The sequence below is a fragment of the Galleria mellonella genome, unplaced genomic scaffold (genome assembly GCF_026898425.1).
Source record: "Galleria mellonella isolate WM207_F2 unplaced genomic scaffold, CSIRO_AGI_GalMel_v1 utg132, whole genome shotgun sequence".
NCBI classification, from domain to species: Eukaryota; Metazoa; Arthropoda; class Insecta; order Lepidoptera; family Pyralidae; genus Galleria; species Galleria mellonella.
In genome coordinates, this window is record NW_026441989.1 from 4,852,418 (window position 1) to 4,872,929 (window position 20,512).

The window sequence follows — 20,512 nt, forward strand, 5'->3', positions numbered from 1 at the left end:
TATTGAAAGTGTGAGGTAATACGAAGTAGGGGCTCACCCAGCGGCCGGCCGCATGTGGACAATAGGCGCGACAACTAGGTGATTCGTGCTACACCAGCCGCCACATGCACGAACAGGGTGTTTCAAATCTCCATACGATATGCAGGACAACGTCCACTACGTAATGGTCTTGTATTGATTTGTAATGCTAGCTCAAAGTGACAATGCCCCGAAATCGTAAATCGAAACGTTGTTTTTCTGTGTCAGCAATTCGTCAATTTTAATAATCAATTCTATTAGATAATCGGCTTTCTTGGATATTTTGTTTGGATAACTGAGTGTTATTTCATTATTAATTTAATTACAAGTGTTAAGTTAGATCAATATATTAAGACGAAAATACGCGTCTTGAAGTGATATTTTTGCCAGCGTGAATTAGCAAAAAAGTGTCCTTTGTGTTAATGTTTTATCTGTACGTAACTATATTTAATTTTATTTAATATTTATATTTTACTCATTTAATAATAAATATTGTAATTATTTAAACGTCTTTAGAATGGATATTGGAAAAGATATTGACATTTTAAAAATAGATAAATATTTTATTAAATTTTTATTTACGTACATAAAATATTAAAGTTATAGATTATTTGTATTGTAAATGAAAAATTTAGAAATGTGCTACCATTAAGTAGATCTATTCTAAGTGTATACCAAATTTTATAGTGACTACGCTAAGAGAAAGCATATTCAGTTTTTGGGTTTGCATAAATTATTTGATAGAAATCATCAAGAGAATACTTTCCCCTAGGGAATACAATCTAGTATAAAAATACGAGTATTATTTTAATGTTCTCACATATCGCGTGGGGGCATGATCGATTTCGTACCTAGGTATGGCACATGGACATCTAACATATTTTCATACCTACTTTGATAGTTTCGTCCAATAGGTGCACAGGTTTAGAAGAAAAATTTTAGAGTAATATGAGACCATTATTTATATACGAGTAGACATTTATTTTGTCGTGTTAGATAAAACATACATATTAAATTATTTAGAAAAATAGGGATTTAACAGTATGTTATTCTTTACTGTTTTTTCCTGTAAACCTTTTTGCATTCACTTTTCTTCCTTTTCCAATTTATCCACAGTCATCAAATGCGTAAATTGTAGTATAAGTAGTATCGGAGCAGGATCCTCGTGAAGTGCAATCTAATCGCCTAATTCTTTAATTCAATGTAATAGGTTCTAAGTACATTGAAAATAATAATCTACAGTTATGTACTCATAGTGAAAGAATTTAAAAAGGTACAGTGAAAGGTAGAGAATTTAGTAAAGTAATTATTTAAAAAATATTTTATCACTTAATAAATTTTTTTACGATGCAGCACTCTCACATAGCTCGACACCGTTGTAACCCGAGCAGTTCTAACATTCCTGTTTAAAATTATTTCAAAACATTAGAATATATTGTATTCGTATTGTATAATCCATAGACTTAATAATACTATCATATTCTAATGTTCGAAAGATTTTGAAGTATGAGATATTATTTAATCGCTTTATTAAAATCGTATACGTAACCAGTTTTTTATTAAATTATAATAATAGTAATATTTAATCTAGAAGATCCTATCGAATGTAATTCGTTATATTTAGTATAATAAATGTTGAGCCAGCACTATTTGCGTTTTCTATATAAGAAACAGATAAAATACTTATAACAAATATTGATTAGCTTATTCTATATTAAATCATACCCTCAAATTATAAAGTAGATATATCATAAACTCATAAAAATATAATAGTAAAACATGTTACATAGGATAAGACCTACAGTGCTCCAACAAACAAACGAAACATGTTATACTTATTAGTAACAAATTTCACACATGCTGTGAATGATAAAATTTTGTGAAAAATGCATTGAACGCGTACGTGTATGTTTACCTAACATAATCGGTGTTATTCATAAGATAACAAGTGTTTGTCTTTCGTCGCGGTTTGTCGCAGTGTCACGGTATTGTCGCCGAACTCTAAAGCGTTTTGCGAAACGTTGCTCAACCACGCGTAGAGTCGTGAGCTTTAGAAGGCATCTACTTTATACGATACTCACGGAATCTATTCTTTTGAACAGACTAGATAAGAAATTAAAATGAACAAATTTCCAATTGGCGATTACACAAACAGGAGAATATATAATTATGCACCTATCCTTTTAGATTTCTATTTTCCTGCATCTTTCTTAATTTTTATTTCGATAAAATAATAATTATGAAACAAATAAATGCAGTAAATTCCATTTACATGAAACCTTTTTTATGTATTTGTAATGATAGCGTTTGAAATGTTCTGTAGTCATAAATTCACCTAGTCAGACATTTTGCTAAATCTTCATTTCAGATCTTGATAGTTCTTAAATACTTTGAAAACGTCTAGATCATACTATTTTATTATTTTATTTTAACAAAATATTTTATAATATCAATCACAAACACGATAGAATTCTCAATTAATCAGAACATATCCTGTAAGATTTCCGTCTATTCTTTTATCCAACTTCAAAAAGAGGAAGATTTTAAATACGGTAGATTTTTGAATGTTTATTACCTCATAACTCCATCAGTTGTAAACTATTTTTTTTATATGAACGGATATAATTATAGATTAATGCCTAAGAATTTATATCAAAATCGGTTCAGTAGTTTAGGTTTAGGTTTGTATAATTTAATTATTTAGAATCGTAACGATTTTTGGAATAATTAATTAGGTAAATTATATTTACATTTATTTAAATTAATTTACAAAATAAAAGTGGTTTCTATTAACTTCTCTTAAAAACTGCTATGTCTATATATAATAACACATAACTATATAATAATAGTCTTTTTTAGTATATACTTTATGAATTTATAATTTTAGATTAGTAGTCGCAGGTGCAATTTTCTTGCTGACATTACTTTATCAAATTATAATTTCTTAGTTTGTTGTTTGTTAGTTTTTTCGTCTTTAGATCAGTCAAGAGTGTCAAATATTTACTTACTTGTGAAATCTAATTTAGCTACGATTAAATAACCTTTACCTTTACCTAAGTTTGTGTAAACGTTGCAATAAATAAATTTATGTTTTGGTCATTATTAAAACTTTTTTTAACATTAGTTATACTTTATTAAACAGAGTTTAATATGATAGAAATTTTTAAACTTTGTATTTTTTTTATACCATATATACTCGTATATTGTAAGGTGTAATATGTTTGCCAATGGTTGCTTTCTTGTGGATCTCATATTAATTTGCCCATGTGGAAATATTTTATGAAACAAAATTAAGTGACTATATATAAATATGTAGTTAAGTCATCTCTATATTAAACAATTTCCATAAATATTTTTTCTTTCAACTTATCTCTTGATCTGACCAAAAGCTTGAAATTGATTGGTAATAGGGAAAGTAGCTTGGGTCAGGCCGCATGTCACTGCAACAAACAACCTGTGGCTCGAGGTTCGTGTTGACATAGATCGAGCTTCTGTTTTATGGTAATTTTATACTCGTGATTAATTATCGTAAACATCAAAGGTTACAATTGTATAACAAATTAGAAATATCTGAAAAATTCTATAAATGTGCTGTGTACGCAATACATTTGTTCGGTCAAGGAGAATGTATCGCGAATCTTACTAGCTTAGTTGTATTGCAGTAGTTACTTTATTCTTTCAATTGTTTTTCTATTCGTATCTATTTTGTATTTTACATGAGTTTAGTATACTTATCTATTATTGTGTGTAATATAAACTACTGTAATTAAATATTAAATTGTATCCCTATATTAAAAAATATTCTCTACTGATGAAAATGGTAACCGTTGTATACAGACATGAATACTACCATGGACATAAGAGAGTATACTGTGTCGCACATACGTTCATTCATGAGGACTAGGTGTAATGTCTCTGCACCTCTGCATCTTTTCTTTGTCATAAGATATTATAAACAAATTTTAATAATAATCTTTAGAGTAATTTAAATAGCTAGTTATATAAAAAGTCTTCCAAAAATATATAATACGACGAGGACTTAAGTAAAGCTAGTGTTCCCTTTTTTCTTTGGAGATTAGGAAAAAAATAGTAATTTTCACATTTTCAATCGCAAGTATATTATGCTCAATAAATAATAAAATAAAATTTACCTAGATACGTGTGAAGTAAACTCTTTCATATAAAAGAATCTTATGAAAAAAATTACCGTTTAAAAATAGAGTGAAGTTATTTTCAATTTCGTTATTTGATTAAATCATATACCAAACAAAAATACCGGTCATGATACATAAATAATCTTATTTCTTACTAACATAATGAAGTTGTTATTAAACGTTGTATATATATGGAAGATATTAAGGAAAAATAATTCGAGGGGGTCTTAATAATTTTATAAATTTTGTCTTTCTGTTTGTTTATCTGTAGGTTTGTTCCAGCAATATTAAAAAACTACTGCACTAAATTAGATTCGGTTTTCACGATTGTCTGAAATCTGGTGTATGTTTTATCGTGATACACCTAAAAGGGGTCTATTTTATTGCTTTTCCGACTTCTAAAATTCACGCGTACGATGCGTACCTGGCAAAAAGCTAATGCTACATAATAATATAATGACTTGAAATGCGTTACAAAATATATTGAAATATGTGGATGTAATATAAAAAATGCATCAAGGACTTATTAGATAAAAATGCGTTAGACACCCAAACGGCGAAGACAAAACAAACTTTCAAAACATGGAAAAAATATGGGAGATTGTGGAACTTCTGTTAGTAATAGTGGTGGCCAATCTTCGAGTGTTGGCAGTCACACATTCTAAATAGCGGAATTCAACAAAATAATTCTAACGAAATAACCAGTAATATGGACTTCCGCGCGAGTCTAGTTCAGGAAAATATTTATATTTAGTGTTATTAAACAGGTATAGAAAAATAATGAAAAAAAATTTTTACTCAATTTACCCAATTTAAAAAAAATCAGTTTCTGTTCGCTCTAAGCGAAAGATATAGTCAATGATATGGATAGGAATATTTAAGTGTAATATAGGCGGTTTATTTCTTTTTGAACATGACAGATTAAATTTCAAATGTGGAAGTTCAAATAAGTATGGATATATTATAAGTTTATGTTTGGTCCTGTATATAAACAAGAACGCACACCGTAAGATTCTTATTATGTAATGGCCGAAAGGTCAGGTGGATGATAAAGTCATCTGATACACTTGCCCATTACAGAGGACAGTTACAAAGTTACAGATACTCAGACTAGAGAGGCTTTTGACAGATGACAATAATAAACAAACATCGCGTGGCACCATCGGTCACGAGGCCAATACGACAGGGAAAGATTTGTATGTCATGAATTAAATTAGTTTAATTAAATTAAATATCAAGTTTGGACGTTACATAATAAATGATAGTCAACGTTTTTGTCATTTAGTGTAAAAGTAATATGCATGTAGCAAGCATTGCTCTTCTGAAAGAATTTAATATAAGTAGGTAATAACAGAATTGCTTATTTCATATTTGAATTTCTATATTACCAGAGGTAGATTTTGTACAAAAATCGTTTGCTTGGGTACCTCTATCCCATTCCTGTTTCTACCGTGAAGCAATTATGTTTTCATGGCTGTGTTTTGGTTTGAAGGATGGGATATGGCAGTAAATTTATAGGGTACAGAGAAATAACATTTTAGTCCTCTGGTATAGCAACGTATGGGGGATATCATTGGCGAAACAATATACTCTGTTATGTACACGGTACTGCTTATATCTATAGGCGATGGTTGCCACTTAGGTGGGCCGTCAGCTTATTTGCCATTCTAAGTTGCATAAAAAACACTTAGATTAATACAATTATCTCCGTTTCACAGAAACGTTGAACTTCTCATAAAATTATTTTAGCTATTCAAGTGTTTCGTCTTATTCTTTTAAGTTAAATTCCTAATTTGAAAGAAAATTATAAATTACTCTAATAGTTAACTGTTATTTTGAACTTCCTTAATTGTACATTATTGTCATACCTACTTGTACAACAATTTATTCGTTATCATAAGGTTATCTTGAAAAGATCGCTTTCAGCAAGACCGCCTTATTATATTTATACAATTGCATTGTTACATTTATTAGTTGTGTTGCTATATTCTCTATGTTGTATAATGAAAATAAAGTATACCCGTTCGTTCCTTCATTAAAATAGGTTTGTAAAACTTTTAGTTTATATGAATATAGTTGGCTATCTTCCTTCATACCAAATAGATATTTAGTCACTAGTGTACTTTGCCACGATCTATTTCTACGTGTATGTCTATTCGTGATATTTGGTTGCGGATGAAAGGCTTGTCTGCAATGGGTACTAACAGTCGCACTGTTATCAATACTGGTATACATACTCTGTCAAATTGATCTTAATTATTTTATACAAATACCATTTCATTAGTTTCTGGCGAATTTATCACGCTAGCTAGTACACAGCCAACGTAAACAAATAAAGTTGATTATTACATTTAAAATATAATTTATTAAGTCGTTAAGATACTAAGAGGTAACAGACAAATAAAGAAACGCACTTTGAAGATAGACATTATCTAGATACCTATGTGCTAAGCCAAATTTCTATTATGTATTCTAATCATTTCTTTACAATTCAGATCATCTGTACCCTATAGTCACCGAATGAATGTTCGGTTGCTTACTTTGAAATATAGCATAATGATACTAAGTTTGTAAGCAAAACATGTGTCGCGAGATCTATGGGTCATTAAAGCTATAAGTAGTACATATACATTCTTTAACATCACGTGCGAAATACTTATTGGTAGTGGAATAAATGGTTTTAAAATAGAATAAAATTATTCAATTAAATACCGTGAATTGACTTGTATTATGTATAAAATTAATTGTATAAGATTTTATTAAGTGCCTACTTAAACTACAGAGTTAAGTGTACCTAGTGGCAGAATGATTTCATTAAATAATCGCAAGAATATTGCTAGGTATTATTATGTAAAAAATAAGATAAAAATAAAAACTATTATTTAATTACTGATGACTGATTAGATACGGAATAATCATTTTGCGATTCTATTTTTGGTATGTAGGTAAAAAAAAACTAAATCTGACAAAAAATCAAACGATTTTGTTAATGGTTTTACGGTTTTAATTTCTTTAGTGCTAACATTTTTTGTAACATAAAAGATGAATACTAAATAATTATATTAGCCTTAGATCATATATAAATGTATAACTCTGAGTACCTTTCGTAATTTTATTATCATTTTATATCTATGTTATAAGGATACTTATTACTATTTTGATGTTTTACTCTAGACTAGATTATATCGATCTCATCAGCTCTCAGCAGTATTAGCAATACTTAGAAATATATAATTTTAAACACGGGACCCGGCGGATAATATGCGGGAACCGTAGCTGTAGTCGTAGCGCATAGTGTTTGCAACAACAAAGGCTTTTTTGGTGGATAAAAATGGAATGGTAATCCCGCCTGCGCTAATGGATACGCTGGCGGAGCACCAGTGAAGGGTAATCGATGAGAATGAAAACAGGCCAGTTAGCCCATCATGATGAATTCATCAGGAATTAACCATGATAGTTTCCAGGGGGAACCACGAGGACGTCGACTTGGTTGGGTATATTGCTAGCAATGGGATTTTTAGTCTCCATTACTAATCCCTTGCCCCTCGGCTTTTTTGGGTTAGGTACTGCTAAACTTTGATGAGGCAATAAAAACTTGAATTAACGCACCCAGTCATTTTATTCCCATATTTCACTATTTCTATCAGAATACAATTATGAAAACATACTTGTAATAATTAGACTGTAGAAATAGATCAAAGGAAAATACAATAAAGAAAAATAAAGTAGAAAAATATATATAATAATAATAAACACGAAATAATATATAGACTTGTATAATGAACACAGTTCCATTACTAGGTAAATACTCGTAGATAATGTGTTTAAGTAATGTTAGATACAAAGCTATTTCTATCATATTATGATTGAGCGGCCCTGACAATCCTTTGTTTATTGTGTGGGCGAGGATCAGTTCACTCAGTATATTACTCAGTTCTAATAAACTCCTTCCATACTTCCTTTTACGAAGTAGGACACGGTTTACTGTGACTGGACTCATTAACTAGACCTCATTACGAAAGTTAATGAGATAACTAAAAGATAAGTACGCGTGCGTCTTAGAAAAACTGCGACATCAAAAAGGAGGAAATTCTTAATACTTGTAAATGAAATGTATTATTTTTTACTTCTTTATTAGTACTTATTTTATTCCACATATCATATGTTAGTTTGTCAATTTAAAACTTTAAATTATTTTAGTTATATAATTATGTGTTCTACAAAAAGGCCTACCTATCTGCCCAAATTGCAGTAAATTAGTATGGGCCGATCATGTAAGTAAATCCTCTGAAAAAAATAACAGGTTCATGATTTCATAGTCCAAATACAAACTAATATTCACGTAACAGTATTATTAATATGTAATATTATTATAATGTTATAATTATTATAATGTATATAATTATCTAACATTGTTAATATGTAAAAAATATAGTCTATCTATTATATACACATCTAACATCTATAACGTGCTATATATATCAAGAACAAGAACTTAAAAAACTATTTAAAGATAAAACATTTCTTTGAGATCACTGCCAGCTGGGGGGTACTTAGGATATTTGTTGCATTTCCACACTGAATAGCAATGGAAATGCGTTCACTGACAAAATGACTTCTGGTCACCAGAGGCTTCCACCAGCCTGCGTAAAATCTCTTTGAAAAGATTCATGGCCTCGGGGCCACGGACCCAGATTTTCAACTCCAAACACCGCAAATATATATCCATTTCCAAGGGATAAATATTTACGGCACTTGATAGTCTCCTGGTGTGTTGCGGCGGCACTAGCCCTCTTGGATGTACTTGGAAGGTGAGACGGTAACGGTGCAGGTGAAATCCCATACAAGCGGACGTCCCATCCTCCAAGGTACCAAGGACATCCCGTCAGGTCTCTTGCAAGAGAATAGCAGGCATGCCCGCAATGACAAGAGCCTGACAGAGAATGTCATTAATAGCTGAGTGGCGCAGCAAGCGCCCATCACTCTTAAGGCAAGAAGGAATAATAATGTTATAATTATTATAATGCTATATTTATTATATTATATAACAAGTCTACCAACCCCCTGAGAAAAAACGATATCACAGACGTTGCTGTTTAACTTTATTTCATACATTTGGTAGCGAAAATTTAACACGTATCAATAGATTCTTGTGTCGCTTGTCTTAGGGGAGCAGATGATTGTAAACGCATCAGGGATATCATATACAATATTCGATGATGTTAATGGTATAGTTTCTGTTACTACAATCCATTAGGTAATAATCAAATGCTTGGATTTGATTGAAAAATGTTTGAATTAATTCATAGAGAATTTTTCGTCGATTGCTTTATGATGTTATGTGGTAAATCATTGTAAACATTGATATAAATTTGTGACTGAGTAAATGAGAACAAAATCGTACTGATTTGGAGAAAAAATCGTAGACTCTCCAATTTGTATCTTATATAAATAAAGATTAATACTCTCATCTAGTTGGCTAAATTTACAGAAACCCATGTGGTTATAAATTTGTTTGGAAAAGTACGCATACTGCCTTGAATAGAGTTCAACGAGATTACTATTGAGTATACGCAAATACTTTATACAGAATCTCGGAATACCTATGCTTGACAGAATACCCACTAAACATATTGGACTATATACTTATCCTTATCGGAGGTTTATAGGTAGGAAACCTACTGTAAAATTCTACAAATCCTTTTGCATTCTTTTCTTTTGATCTGCGAACTAGGTTTAACTCGAGACTTCGTTCGTGTGCGTTATTTTGTTTACTATTAAAAATTAATATTCTATCAAAAATTTTCAACGTATCGAAGTGTTTTGCATACATTGATAACTAATAGTTTATATGCATAATTTGGTAGTTTTGTTTTGTATTCTTATTTTGTGTGTAGGTTTTATTGTTCATTAATATTATTTTTATATTAAAAATCAATGTATGCTGTTTCATTTCTGTTAATGTGGATTACAACTATAATTGGATTGTAAACTTACAATGCTATTGTTGTATTCTATTAGAAAAAAAATTTTAATCTGTTGGTGTACCAAAGAACTAAATAAACGAACATTTTATCTTTTATAAAAACTATAGTTAGTAAGTAGAATTACTTATTATAAAATACATAAGATATGAATTAAGTAAACAATTTTCCATTAACTCGCGCCACTCGCATCTATATGTAACTCATTCATATCATATTCATTTACTTATGATTGTAACATGTATAGCATTTTGAATAAACCAGTTTGTAGCTTGCTATTGTTAGTTTTTGTTAAATGAGTCACAATGTGTTTCCCAAAGTATGTATGAATATCATTTGGCAATTAATTTGCTATGGGCGTTTCAAATCACCTAATATATATTTATTTTTATTTAAGCTTTTAATGCTTTTTTTTTAACATAAAATAATATTTACATATGAGCATTCTTTCCGAATCTTGTAGTGTTTATAAAGCTGTGTATAATGTTAAAAAACTTACAAATAAGCATTCTGATATTTATTAATTTATTATTGGTAACGTTTGATTGTTTTTTTATTTGTAATAGAGAAATTTAAAAAACTACTCAACCAATTTTAATAATTCTTTTATCTATAGAAACATGGCCGTTGCTAATGGGAGTATTAAAGGGCAATGGCCTTTCTTTAAAGGCCCAATACCCTACCCTTTTTTTAAGTCACTTAATTATAGCTTCTGCCCTATTTAAAAGTTCTTTTGCCCTACCCTGTATAGAACGCTCTATAATCAGCGAGTAACATCGGCTATATATTATTTTCGAAAATTCTGTCTACCTGTGCGGAGCCAGGCCGGATCAATCGCTAGTTTAGTATACTATTATATTATTTGTGATATAGATTACGAACAGTATCTGCGATTCCTTTCTATGGATCAATGATTAATTTTATTCAAACCTTTAGAGCAGTCCTTTAAACCTTGACTTAATTATTGTAAAATGGCTACGACGATTCAGTTTATTAAGTTAAATACTGGTGGCAATAATGTAAAAAAAAATATATTATTTTCTTGTTAATATCTATGAGGATCTAAATATATCTGGTTATCAAATTACAAATTTTATGGATTATGTGAAACAATATCTAACAATAAACTTCTAAATATAATGGGGGTATAACCAAGATTATTCCAAAATTGACCAATAAAAAAAAATTAGATTAGTTACAATTTTAATTTTAGTTAAAATTTTGAAATCCGAACTTTACTGGGCAATACAATATGCCTACTATTTCGCTTTCGAAGATATTTTCTTTTATCTTGCTTAATTTATAATACTAATTGTAATGTAAAAATAAATGATTAATGAAGGAAAAATACCTATCTACTTACTGCTCTGCTGAGTTCCTCTGCAAAATTATTATCATTAAGTAGTTGTACCTATTACCACAACTTCTGCGAAGTACATTAACTACCACGCGAATAAAGTTTTTTAAATACTTACTCTAAATTTAGACAACAGAATAAGTTGCTTTACTTATAGGATAAGCTTTCTAGATAGAAAAACATATATACTATTCATTAAATATTGATTCTGATTATTCCATGGTGACTTGAATAAATATTATACGAATATATATATATATATATATATATATATATATATATATATATATATATATATATATATATATATATTAAGATAGTAAGGTATACTATTATATATTCTGCGTTAATACCTACGTTTAGTTTAATCGATTGTTCTCTTTGAGTTATGAATTATTTATTTGAACAGCATCCGTAAACAGCTAGGTCGTGAACAATGATAGAAGTGGATGATCGTATCATCTTATGTATGAGACAGCTTTGAGATTTATGCGCGATGAGGATATGCAACCTACGAGTATGTTAGTTATTAGAAGGTCGACCATAATGAGAGTAATCATTGTAATAGGTATGTTTATGTATTAATGAGTACCTAAGTAAATATTCTTAAGTCGTTGATGATACGTATTAAGTATCTACTAATAAGATAGAATAGTTGATGATATTACAATCAGAGTATTTAAGTTATATCTTATTTAAATACTCAGATTGTGATATCATTTACTGATATCACAATCACAGTATGACTGACTTAGCAGGAATTGCAATATCTGCATAAAGTTTAATATATCTACAACTATTTTTTTAACTCTCGGTACCTAATAAATACAGAAGGATTGAAATCCTCCTTCTTAAAATAAAAATATAAAGGTAGGATAGGTAGATATACTGTCGTACTTGAAACAGAATGAAGAGTTTTATGATGGCTTTTATAGTAAATAATTATTAGTATAAAATAAAAGAAATTTACGTATAAAAGTAACATTTAATTTATTTTTAATATATTTAAGGGGCGTTCCGATGATATGTTGAGCAATTTTTTAAGTTAAAAATGATGAACACCGATAGATATTAAATGAATTTGTCACAATGGGCTAACTGACTTGTTTCATCTTCACCTATCATCCCTCACTGTTACCCTGCCGATATATACCGATAGCACAGGCGGAGTCACTATTTCATTTACACCCCTTAAAAACTCCCTTCACACAACCATCAATAAATGCTACTGATATCAAATATGCTCTATATTACTTTCCATGCCTGCTAACGCGGATCATCGGAACACTCCTTTGTAAATAACTACTTGAAATTATAGATATGTAATACCAAAACTTAATATATTATTAATATTATCACAACATAATAGATTTCCTCTACTTAATTACACATTAATAAGTCTTGTTCAATTTTAAAACAGTTCAGTATGGGTAATATCTTTTTGTAGTATTACTAAAATTATTATCTTCCATAACCTGAAACAAAATGACAATTATTATTGAAAAAAAAAATATAATATAATATAAGCAAGTAAAATCTACATATAATAGATAGATTAAGTTAAAATAAGCAGTAATTTTAAATTTTTCACAGAATACAATTCTCGATGATAAGATAGAAACAAGCTAAGGACTTCATTCATATTATAATAATAATTATTGTATTACGTAGTTAAAACTAACTTAATTTGTAAAAATATCATTGTATTTAGATTTTTATAAACATATAAACTAATATTTATAATAATATAGTTATTAATGAAGAGATCAAACCGAATGTCAAGATTCTCTAGAACGACTTTGTAAAAGTATGCAAGCATTTACATCAGTTTTCAAGTTGGGCTAATGTCTACTCAATTATAAAATTTAGTTTCTCGTGAGAACGAAACAAACAAGCACATAAAAAAAACATCAATTCCAGAAATGACAGATTCGAGTGCTTTTCTGTGATTATTATTATAGCCTACTTATTTTTTGTGAAAAATAACTCCCTGTTACATATATTATGGTACAGAGTATCGTTATCCAGTCAGTCAGATTCATTAAGAATATATTATATATTTTTGAAAAGGTATCTTCAGTATAAATAGGAATGTTAAATCTAATTGTTATATTATTAATAAACATGAAAACGCATTAATTATGGTTTACAATATATTATTTGAAATTAACAAGTAAATATTTGAAGTATCAATGGCCACTTCGTTCGTATGATAAGATTATTTTAAAAGTTATATTACATAAAGAGCTCATGTGTCGGAAAAGAGATTGTTAAAGTATTGGAAACACACGAGAGAAAAAAATATACTTATATTTCACTAATTTATAAAATAATTTATCAAATAGGTAGTGACAGTGGAGTTTTATGTTAATGCATTAGATTACGTGTTTTTTTTTCCTGTCATGAAATAGCTATTTATGTATTGTGTTGATGCCTTGAATGGTACAATATTATTTTATTTTTCTCTCCTGATGAACAGCATCGTTATTATTTTCAGAATACTAAAAATAAATAAAGATAAATTATTAAATAATTTTACCTCCTTTAGTAATAACTCCAGAACTGGCTTGAGCAGAAGCTGAACTGCTAGCGAAACTGCCAGCGTTTCCAAATGCACCTGCATTGGCACCGCTCACTGCACCGGCTGCACTTTTTGCTGCCGCGGTAGCTGAGCTTAAACCTCCATGTACGTCATCAAGCAGTCCAAACTTTGATAACCCACTATTGAGACCAAAATTGAAATTACTGTTATATCCACCACTTCCTGTAGAACCACATCCACCGCCACAGCCATGATTAGCTTTGTTTCGATTACTACTGTCATAATTTCCACTACCAAATGCACCTGCTGCTGCTCCAGCAAAAGAAGCAGCTTGAGCTGCAAAACCTGTGTTAGCTGCATTGATTTTATTATCGTGGAAAGAATGTGTTTCTTTATTAGGTCCAATATGATTAGTACCAAGTGGGGACTTGGTCACACTTCCACTGCTAATTTTACCATTATCATAAGGTTTTAATAATCCTGGTGGACCACCAAATCCACCTGAATAAGCGACCGCATTAGAAATAGCAGTGACAGCAGTATTGATTCCAGTCGAAAGGTGACCATGATCATTTTGAGAAGATTGTATTGTTGTAGAAGTTTCCGGTGAAATAGCGGGAATATTATTGTTATTATTTGAAGCTCCGACACCGGGCTGAGAAACACAAGTTCCCGATGAACAAGATGCTGGTTTGTTAGATGTAGCTTCAGGTTTATTTTCATTGTCCTTAGATGTGGGTACAAAACCTCCTGAAGGTGGGAGATCATAATTATTAGGTTTTAATAGTCCTGGAGGACCTCCAAATCCACCAGTATAGACAGGACCTTTTTGTGAATTTGGGATTTTTTCATTCAGGTTAGCAGTTATTCCCGTAGAATGGGATGTTGACGAGGCACCATTATTTGAAGATACGTCATTATTAGAAATAGATCCATATATATTAATTGGTTTATTATTTGGACTATTATATTGTGGCTGGTTAGGTTGTAAAGGTACAAATGCAGGAATTGATTCCTGTGAGTTATTAGGATTACTACATTTTCCTGTAACACAACTTTTCGAGCCATTAGAAGTACCTTTTTGAGGATAGCTTGGGTTATTGTGTCCTAAGTTTTCTGGGTTATTTGTTCCTTCAAAATATGGTTTTTTATTATTATTATTAATAATTTGTGTAGACGGATTAACACAATTACCAGATCCACAATTTTCATTTGTAATGGAAGGGGACGTTCTACATTTTCCTGATGCGCAGTTTTGTGTAGGAAATGAAGAATATCCTGCATCATTGGAGTCTGTAGATTGAGTAGAAGGAACATTCCCACAATTGCCTGTTGCGCAGTTCACCGGTGTATTAGGGAAAATACCTTGATTAGTAGTAGGATAATTAAATCCCGGAGGACTGTAGTCAGATAATTGTGTTGATGGCACCTTGCAGTTTCCAGAGACACACTTTTCAGTTTCAGTAGGATTTTCGTGACTGTGTGCTGGAATTTTGTATTCTGTGGAAATCGAGGAAGGATAAGAACTACATTTGCCCGATACACAATTTTGTGGTTTACTGGGGGAATTTCCTTGAGAATAGGCAGGAATTGTAGAAACTGTATTACCAATTCCTGTAATTGGACTTTGAGGATAATTTCCACAATTTCCAAATCCACAGTTCAATCCAGTATTAGGGAAAAGTCCTTGAGGTTTTATCGGATATTTAGAACCAGGAGAACTATATTCTGCAGTTGATACAGCAGGATTACCGGGAATACTGGGAACTGAGGTATATGGTCCCGTAGATTGTGATCCAGGATAGTTGTCACAATTTCCCGATGTACAACTTTCTGGATTAGTCTGATAATATGTTGGTGTATTAGTAACTAGAGGTTTATTAGCAATAACTGAGGGAATTCCCTGATTTAAAGAATTTTTTCGATCGTGGGATTCTAAATCACCAAATGCTGTTGGTTGACTAGATGGATAATTACCACAATTTCCCGAAGTACACGATGTTGGACCTTTCGGACTAATATAATTCGTTGATGGAGAGTTATTGTTAAAAATAGCAGGAGAATTTGTGTTTTCTAAAGGATTGTTCGGATATGCATTGTTAATGGGTCTATTAGTATCTGAATTTACTGGAGTTAGATAAGTTTGTCCAGGTTTACTATTTACTGGCTGACAATTAGGAGATGTGCAAGCAGGGCCTAATTTAGGAGTTGATAAATAATCTGCAGGTTTATTATAAGTAGGTGATGTTGCACTGCTAGATGCGCCAGCGTATTTATTTTGATTAAAGTCTGTATTAAATGTCGGATTCGAGTCCGAAAAAGTCATTGGAGCAGAGGTCTCGCCATAAATAGGTGATTGATAACTTGATTCTGGTTTTAATTTGGGAAACGAAGGTCCTGTAGTGCCGACTGATATATCATCAGACTCATCGTTACCAGATGGTGCTTCCGTTTCTAATAAGGGCTTACTTGGTGGTATGCTTGTCTGTGATGTCGGAGTACATTTTCCAGAGGTACATTTATTATTATTGAATCCAGATTCAGAAGAACTTGCGATTTGAATATTAGTTCCACATTTCCCATTTGCACAATTAGCATTATTGTTATTATGAATACTTTCCATTTCTAAATTTTTATGAGGTGAATTATCCAAAGGTAAATTGGTACCACATTGCCCTGAAGCACAATTATTGGAAGAACTAGATAAATCGTTACATCCAAATCCTTTACAACTCGGTGGTTTAAGGTTAACACAGTCACCTGCACAAGGTTGCTGATTTCCATTCTTGGAATAATCTGTGTCTCCTACTACAGCACCTGATTGAGCCGCAGCACCAGCGTTAGCTACATTGTATAACTGAGAATTGTTGGGAACTCCAACTGAACCATATTTACATCCTCCTGTTGTACAACCTCCGTTAGTAGATGTTCCCAAATTATTTGATCCCGCTGTACCTATATTGCCTGCACCAGATCCAGTGAAGCTAAACGAACCAGAACTGGAACTAGCACTTGATAAAGCAAAGCTAGATGAAGAGGATTTTGAAAAACTTCCAGAAAACCCTGCTCCATTTGGAATGCTGAGTGGTAAACCGCCCAGACCACTGAAGGTACCTGCAGCGGCATTTGCTTCCGCTGAAAATTATTAAAAATTAATTTATTAAGGTCATTTTGTAAATGAAAAACTTAAATAGTAACCTAATATGTACAACTAAATAACCTAATATGTACAACTAAAGAGAGAAAAAGATTGTCAGTGATGGCTATTGCTAGCAATATACCCTGTCAGGTCAACCTCCACGCGGTTTCCTTCGGAGACCATCGTGGTTAATCTGGACAAAATCGACACAATGGGCTAACTAACTAGCTTTAATCCTCACCTATTATCCTTTACTGGTGATTCGCTAGCATATACCGATGGCTTAGGCGGGGTAACCATTCCATTTTAAAAAAAATGTAGGTACAACTAAACTTTTATCTATCTAAGCTAATCTAAACGCTATAAGAAATGAATGATGGAAAATTCTTTATTGTTCTCTTCAAAGAATGATATAAATTATTAATATTAACAATATGTACACAAACAAAATGAACAATTAATTACTAAAAATTACATAAGAGCAAGATAAAGAAATATTTTTGTATGTTACGTAATATGTTAGACTATTTTGGGCTGATTTTTTGCAACTGACGTTTACTCTCGTGTTGTTAAGTATACTTATTGTAAGTAGATTGTAGTGATTGTGATTTATTTAGGAAGCACCCAATAAACTTCTTCCTCTAGTTCGTGTCAAATTTTATTATCGTATTAGGGATATTTGCAACACTGTTAATATGATAACTCATTGATTTTAATAAGTTTTGAATCCTTCCGTCTTGCTACATTACATTACCTTTCTATTCAAAGTGTTTATCACTTAAAGAACATTTCAATATTTAACAACATTATAAAATGTAAATTTCAATAACATAATAGGAAATAAATAAAATCATTGTACTTTATTAATTCACATTTAAGTTCGAAGAAACGAGTTTAATCAAAACAATTAATACCAAAATACTCGGTAACACCCTAATTAATAAAATGTAATTAAAGAAAATTATCATAAACAACTAAAATAAATAAATAATATGTACAAAATTTTAGCCAAATCTAATACCGGTAAGTACTGGTTCGTAAGTTGTTTATATTTGCGAGATTTGCTAAACAAGTGATAAGCTAAATGAAAATCTAACGAAATCATAAGTAATAAAATAGGTACTGTTTACATGAGATTAAATATGATATAGTCGATGTAGAACCAACCTTTAGCTGATGCGCCTGCACCCCCAATAGCACCGTATCCATGTGGGACACAACTCACTGCAGTTACAAAGGTCAACACTATAGCACATACGAGCTCCATCTTAGCGAAGCTCCCGAACTAAAATATTGTTGTTCTGCAATCTGAGGCCTTTATAAAGCGATACACAAATAGACACTTGACTGTAATATAACAAAAAACCTGTTGGCGGTTACTGCGAATCTGAGGTTGTGCTCGCGTAGGCTGTGTTGTTTCCCGTATTTATTTGAGCAGTTATACCTACCTCGATGAATATTTAATCGAGTTAAATGTACGTATGATGTACTCTCGAAAATTACGTACTAATTATTTCTCCGGAGAAGCTAAGTCCGTGGGGAAAAACGTTGATCATACATGTCACGCTATGATTTCACGTCATACAATTATATTAAAATATATACAATTAAAATTTTGGTAATTTATTATTCAATCATGCTTAAACGGCTAAACGAGTTCGAATGAAAGGTATAGATTCATACTTTTCATTAAAAGTCGTAATCCGTGTGGTCCCAGCATAGAATAGGCCACCCCATTCTTTCGCGTTGGTGTCATAAGAGGCGACTAATGAAGGGCGAGGGATGGGCAGCAGCGTCCTTCTTAAAACATTTCCAAAGCATAACTGCGATTGCCAATCCGCCTGCCAAGCGGTACTACTGGTAAAACTCCCCAAGGGGGAGGCTATGTTCAGCATTGGACAGTTAAAGGCTGATATGATGATGATTCAAATTCGTTTAGCCGTTTAAGCGTAATTATTGTACATATCCAGATTTTTTATATACCACTGAGGTAGCAAGCAAGCATACGGCCCACCTGATGGTATGCGGTTATCGTAGCCTATGAACGTCTGCATTACCAACGCCATCATATCCCAATTATTATTAGTTTCTACGCTGCTGTCATTCGTAGCACAACGTGACGCCAATACTTGGGTACTACATAAAGCTAATGTTGTATATGCATAGACACTACGTCGAAAAGTATATCATGTATTGTTTTTGGTTACTAAAAAGCCAACTAAACAATTTCTTAAAATACACAGAAACCGAGGAAACTACACACGTGAATTATGACGCAAGATAAGTTAATAGATTAATAAGAGCTACAACAAAGTAACAAAGTTCAGTAACTGTTGTGTCATAACAACATTGATTTGGATAAAGATAAATTTAGACCCCCAGAATATTGGGTTCTTTCATTTAAAAAACATAATAAAAAACGATACTAAAATCTAAAAAAATATCAAGTAATATGCAAGAAATAAATTGTAAAAATTCATACTTTGATTATTACTTAAGTATTATAAATCCTCTGCCTGCATTTATGAAACTTGTTATCCTTATATTTACATCCTGTTACAAATGGTTGTAAAAAAAAATGAGGAGTCCAATTTTATTTTGATCCTTTTTTGACCGCTTAATTTGGTGTTAAGTAGATGCAATGTAATTCACATTACTGTGTTCGTACGAGTACGATACATTATTTTAATGAACCTGCTGTGTAGTTTTATTGTAAATAGACCGTGAAAATCGCATTGATAAATTTAATTTCAGTTTAATCAAAGTTCGATCTCTAGAATCTCGATGTTTTCTGAATTCTTTTTGATGATAGTCAAGTCATAGCGTGACATGTATGATCAACGTTTTTCCCCACGGACTTAGCTTCTCCGGAGAAATAAATAAATTGATTGCCAATCTTTTTTATCACAAAAAAAAGACTCTAATTGGAGGAATTCAATTTAACCAGATAATTAAAGAATTAAACTAATAAACTGATTGTAATAAAATTTCTGTTTGGCCAGTATGTATGTATATCCTTTCAGATAAAAAAATATTTTTCAAATCGGTTTACAACTGACAGACTTACGGAGTTAACTGATAGAGAACCAGAAGGTCCATTAGTAGACTTTGTACTCCAAAAGAAGAATCTTTCTGAGTTGGTTGATAATGAATAGATCCAAATCGATGTGATTAAATTTGACAGATCGATTAGGAAACTTTAGATAGAATGATATAAGTAGGTACTATTTTTTTTATTATGTTTAGGATGACAAATTAACCACCTGATGGAAAGTGATAACTTTCCATTAGGAGGACTATCAACTTAATTATCATGTA

General features: G+C 31.2%; 1 protein-coding gene across 1 annotated transcript; it reads right to left on the reverse strand.

Moving 5' to 3' along the window:
* Positions 1 to 12,484: 12,484 nt before the first annotated feature.
* Positions 12,485 to 18,598, reverse strand: LOC113518215 (GATA zinc finger domain-containing protein 14-like). The gene is made up of 3 exons (XM_026903019.3): positions 18,362 to 18,598; positions 14,053 to 17,190; positions 12,485 to 12,988 (listed from the first exon to the last, which is right to left on the reverse strand). Exons 1-3 carry the CDS (start codon positions 18,459 to 18,461, stop codon positions 12,975 to 12,977), a joined length of 3,252 nt encoding a protein of 1,083 aa, XP_026758820.2. The 5' UTR covers positions 18,462 to 18,598; the 3' UTR covers positions 12,485 to 12,974.
* Between the last annotated feature and the right edge of the window lie 1,914 nt (positions 18,599 to 20,512).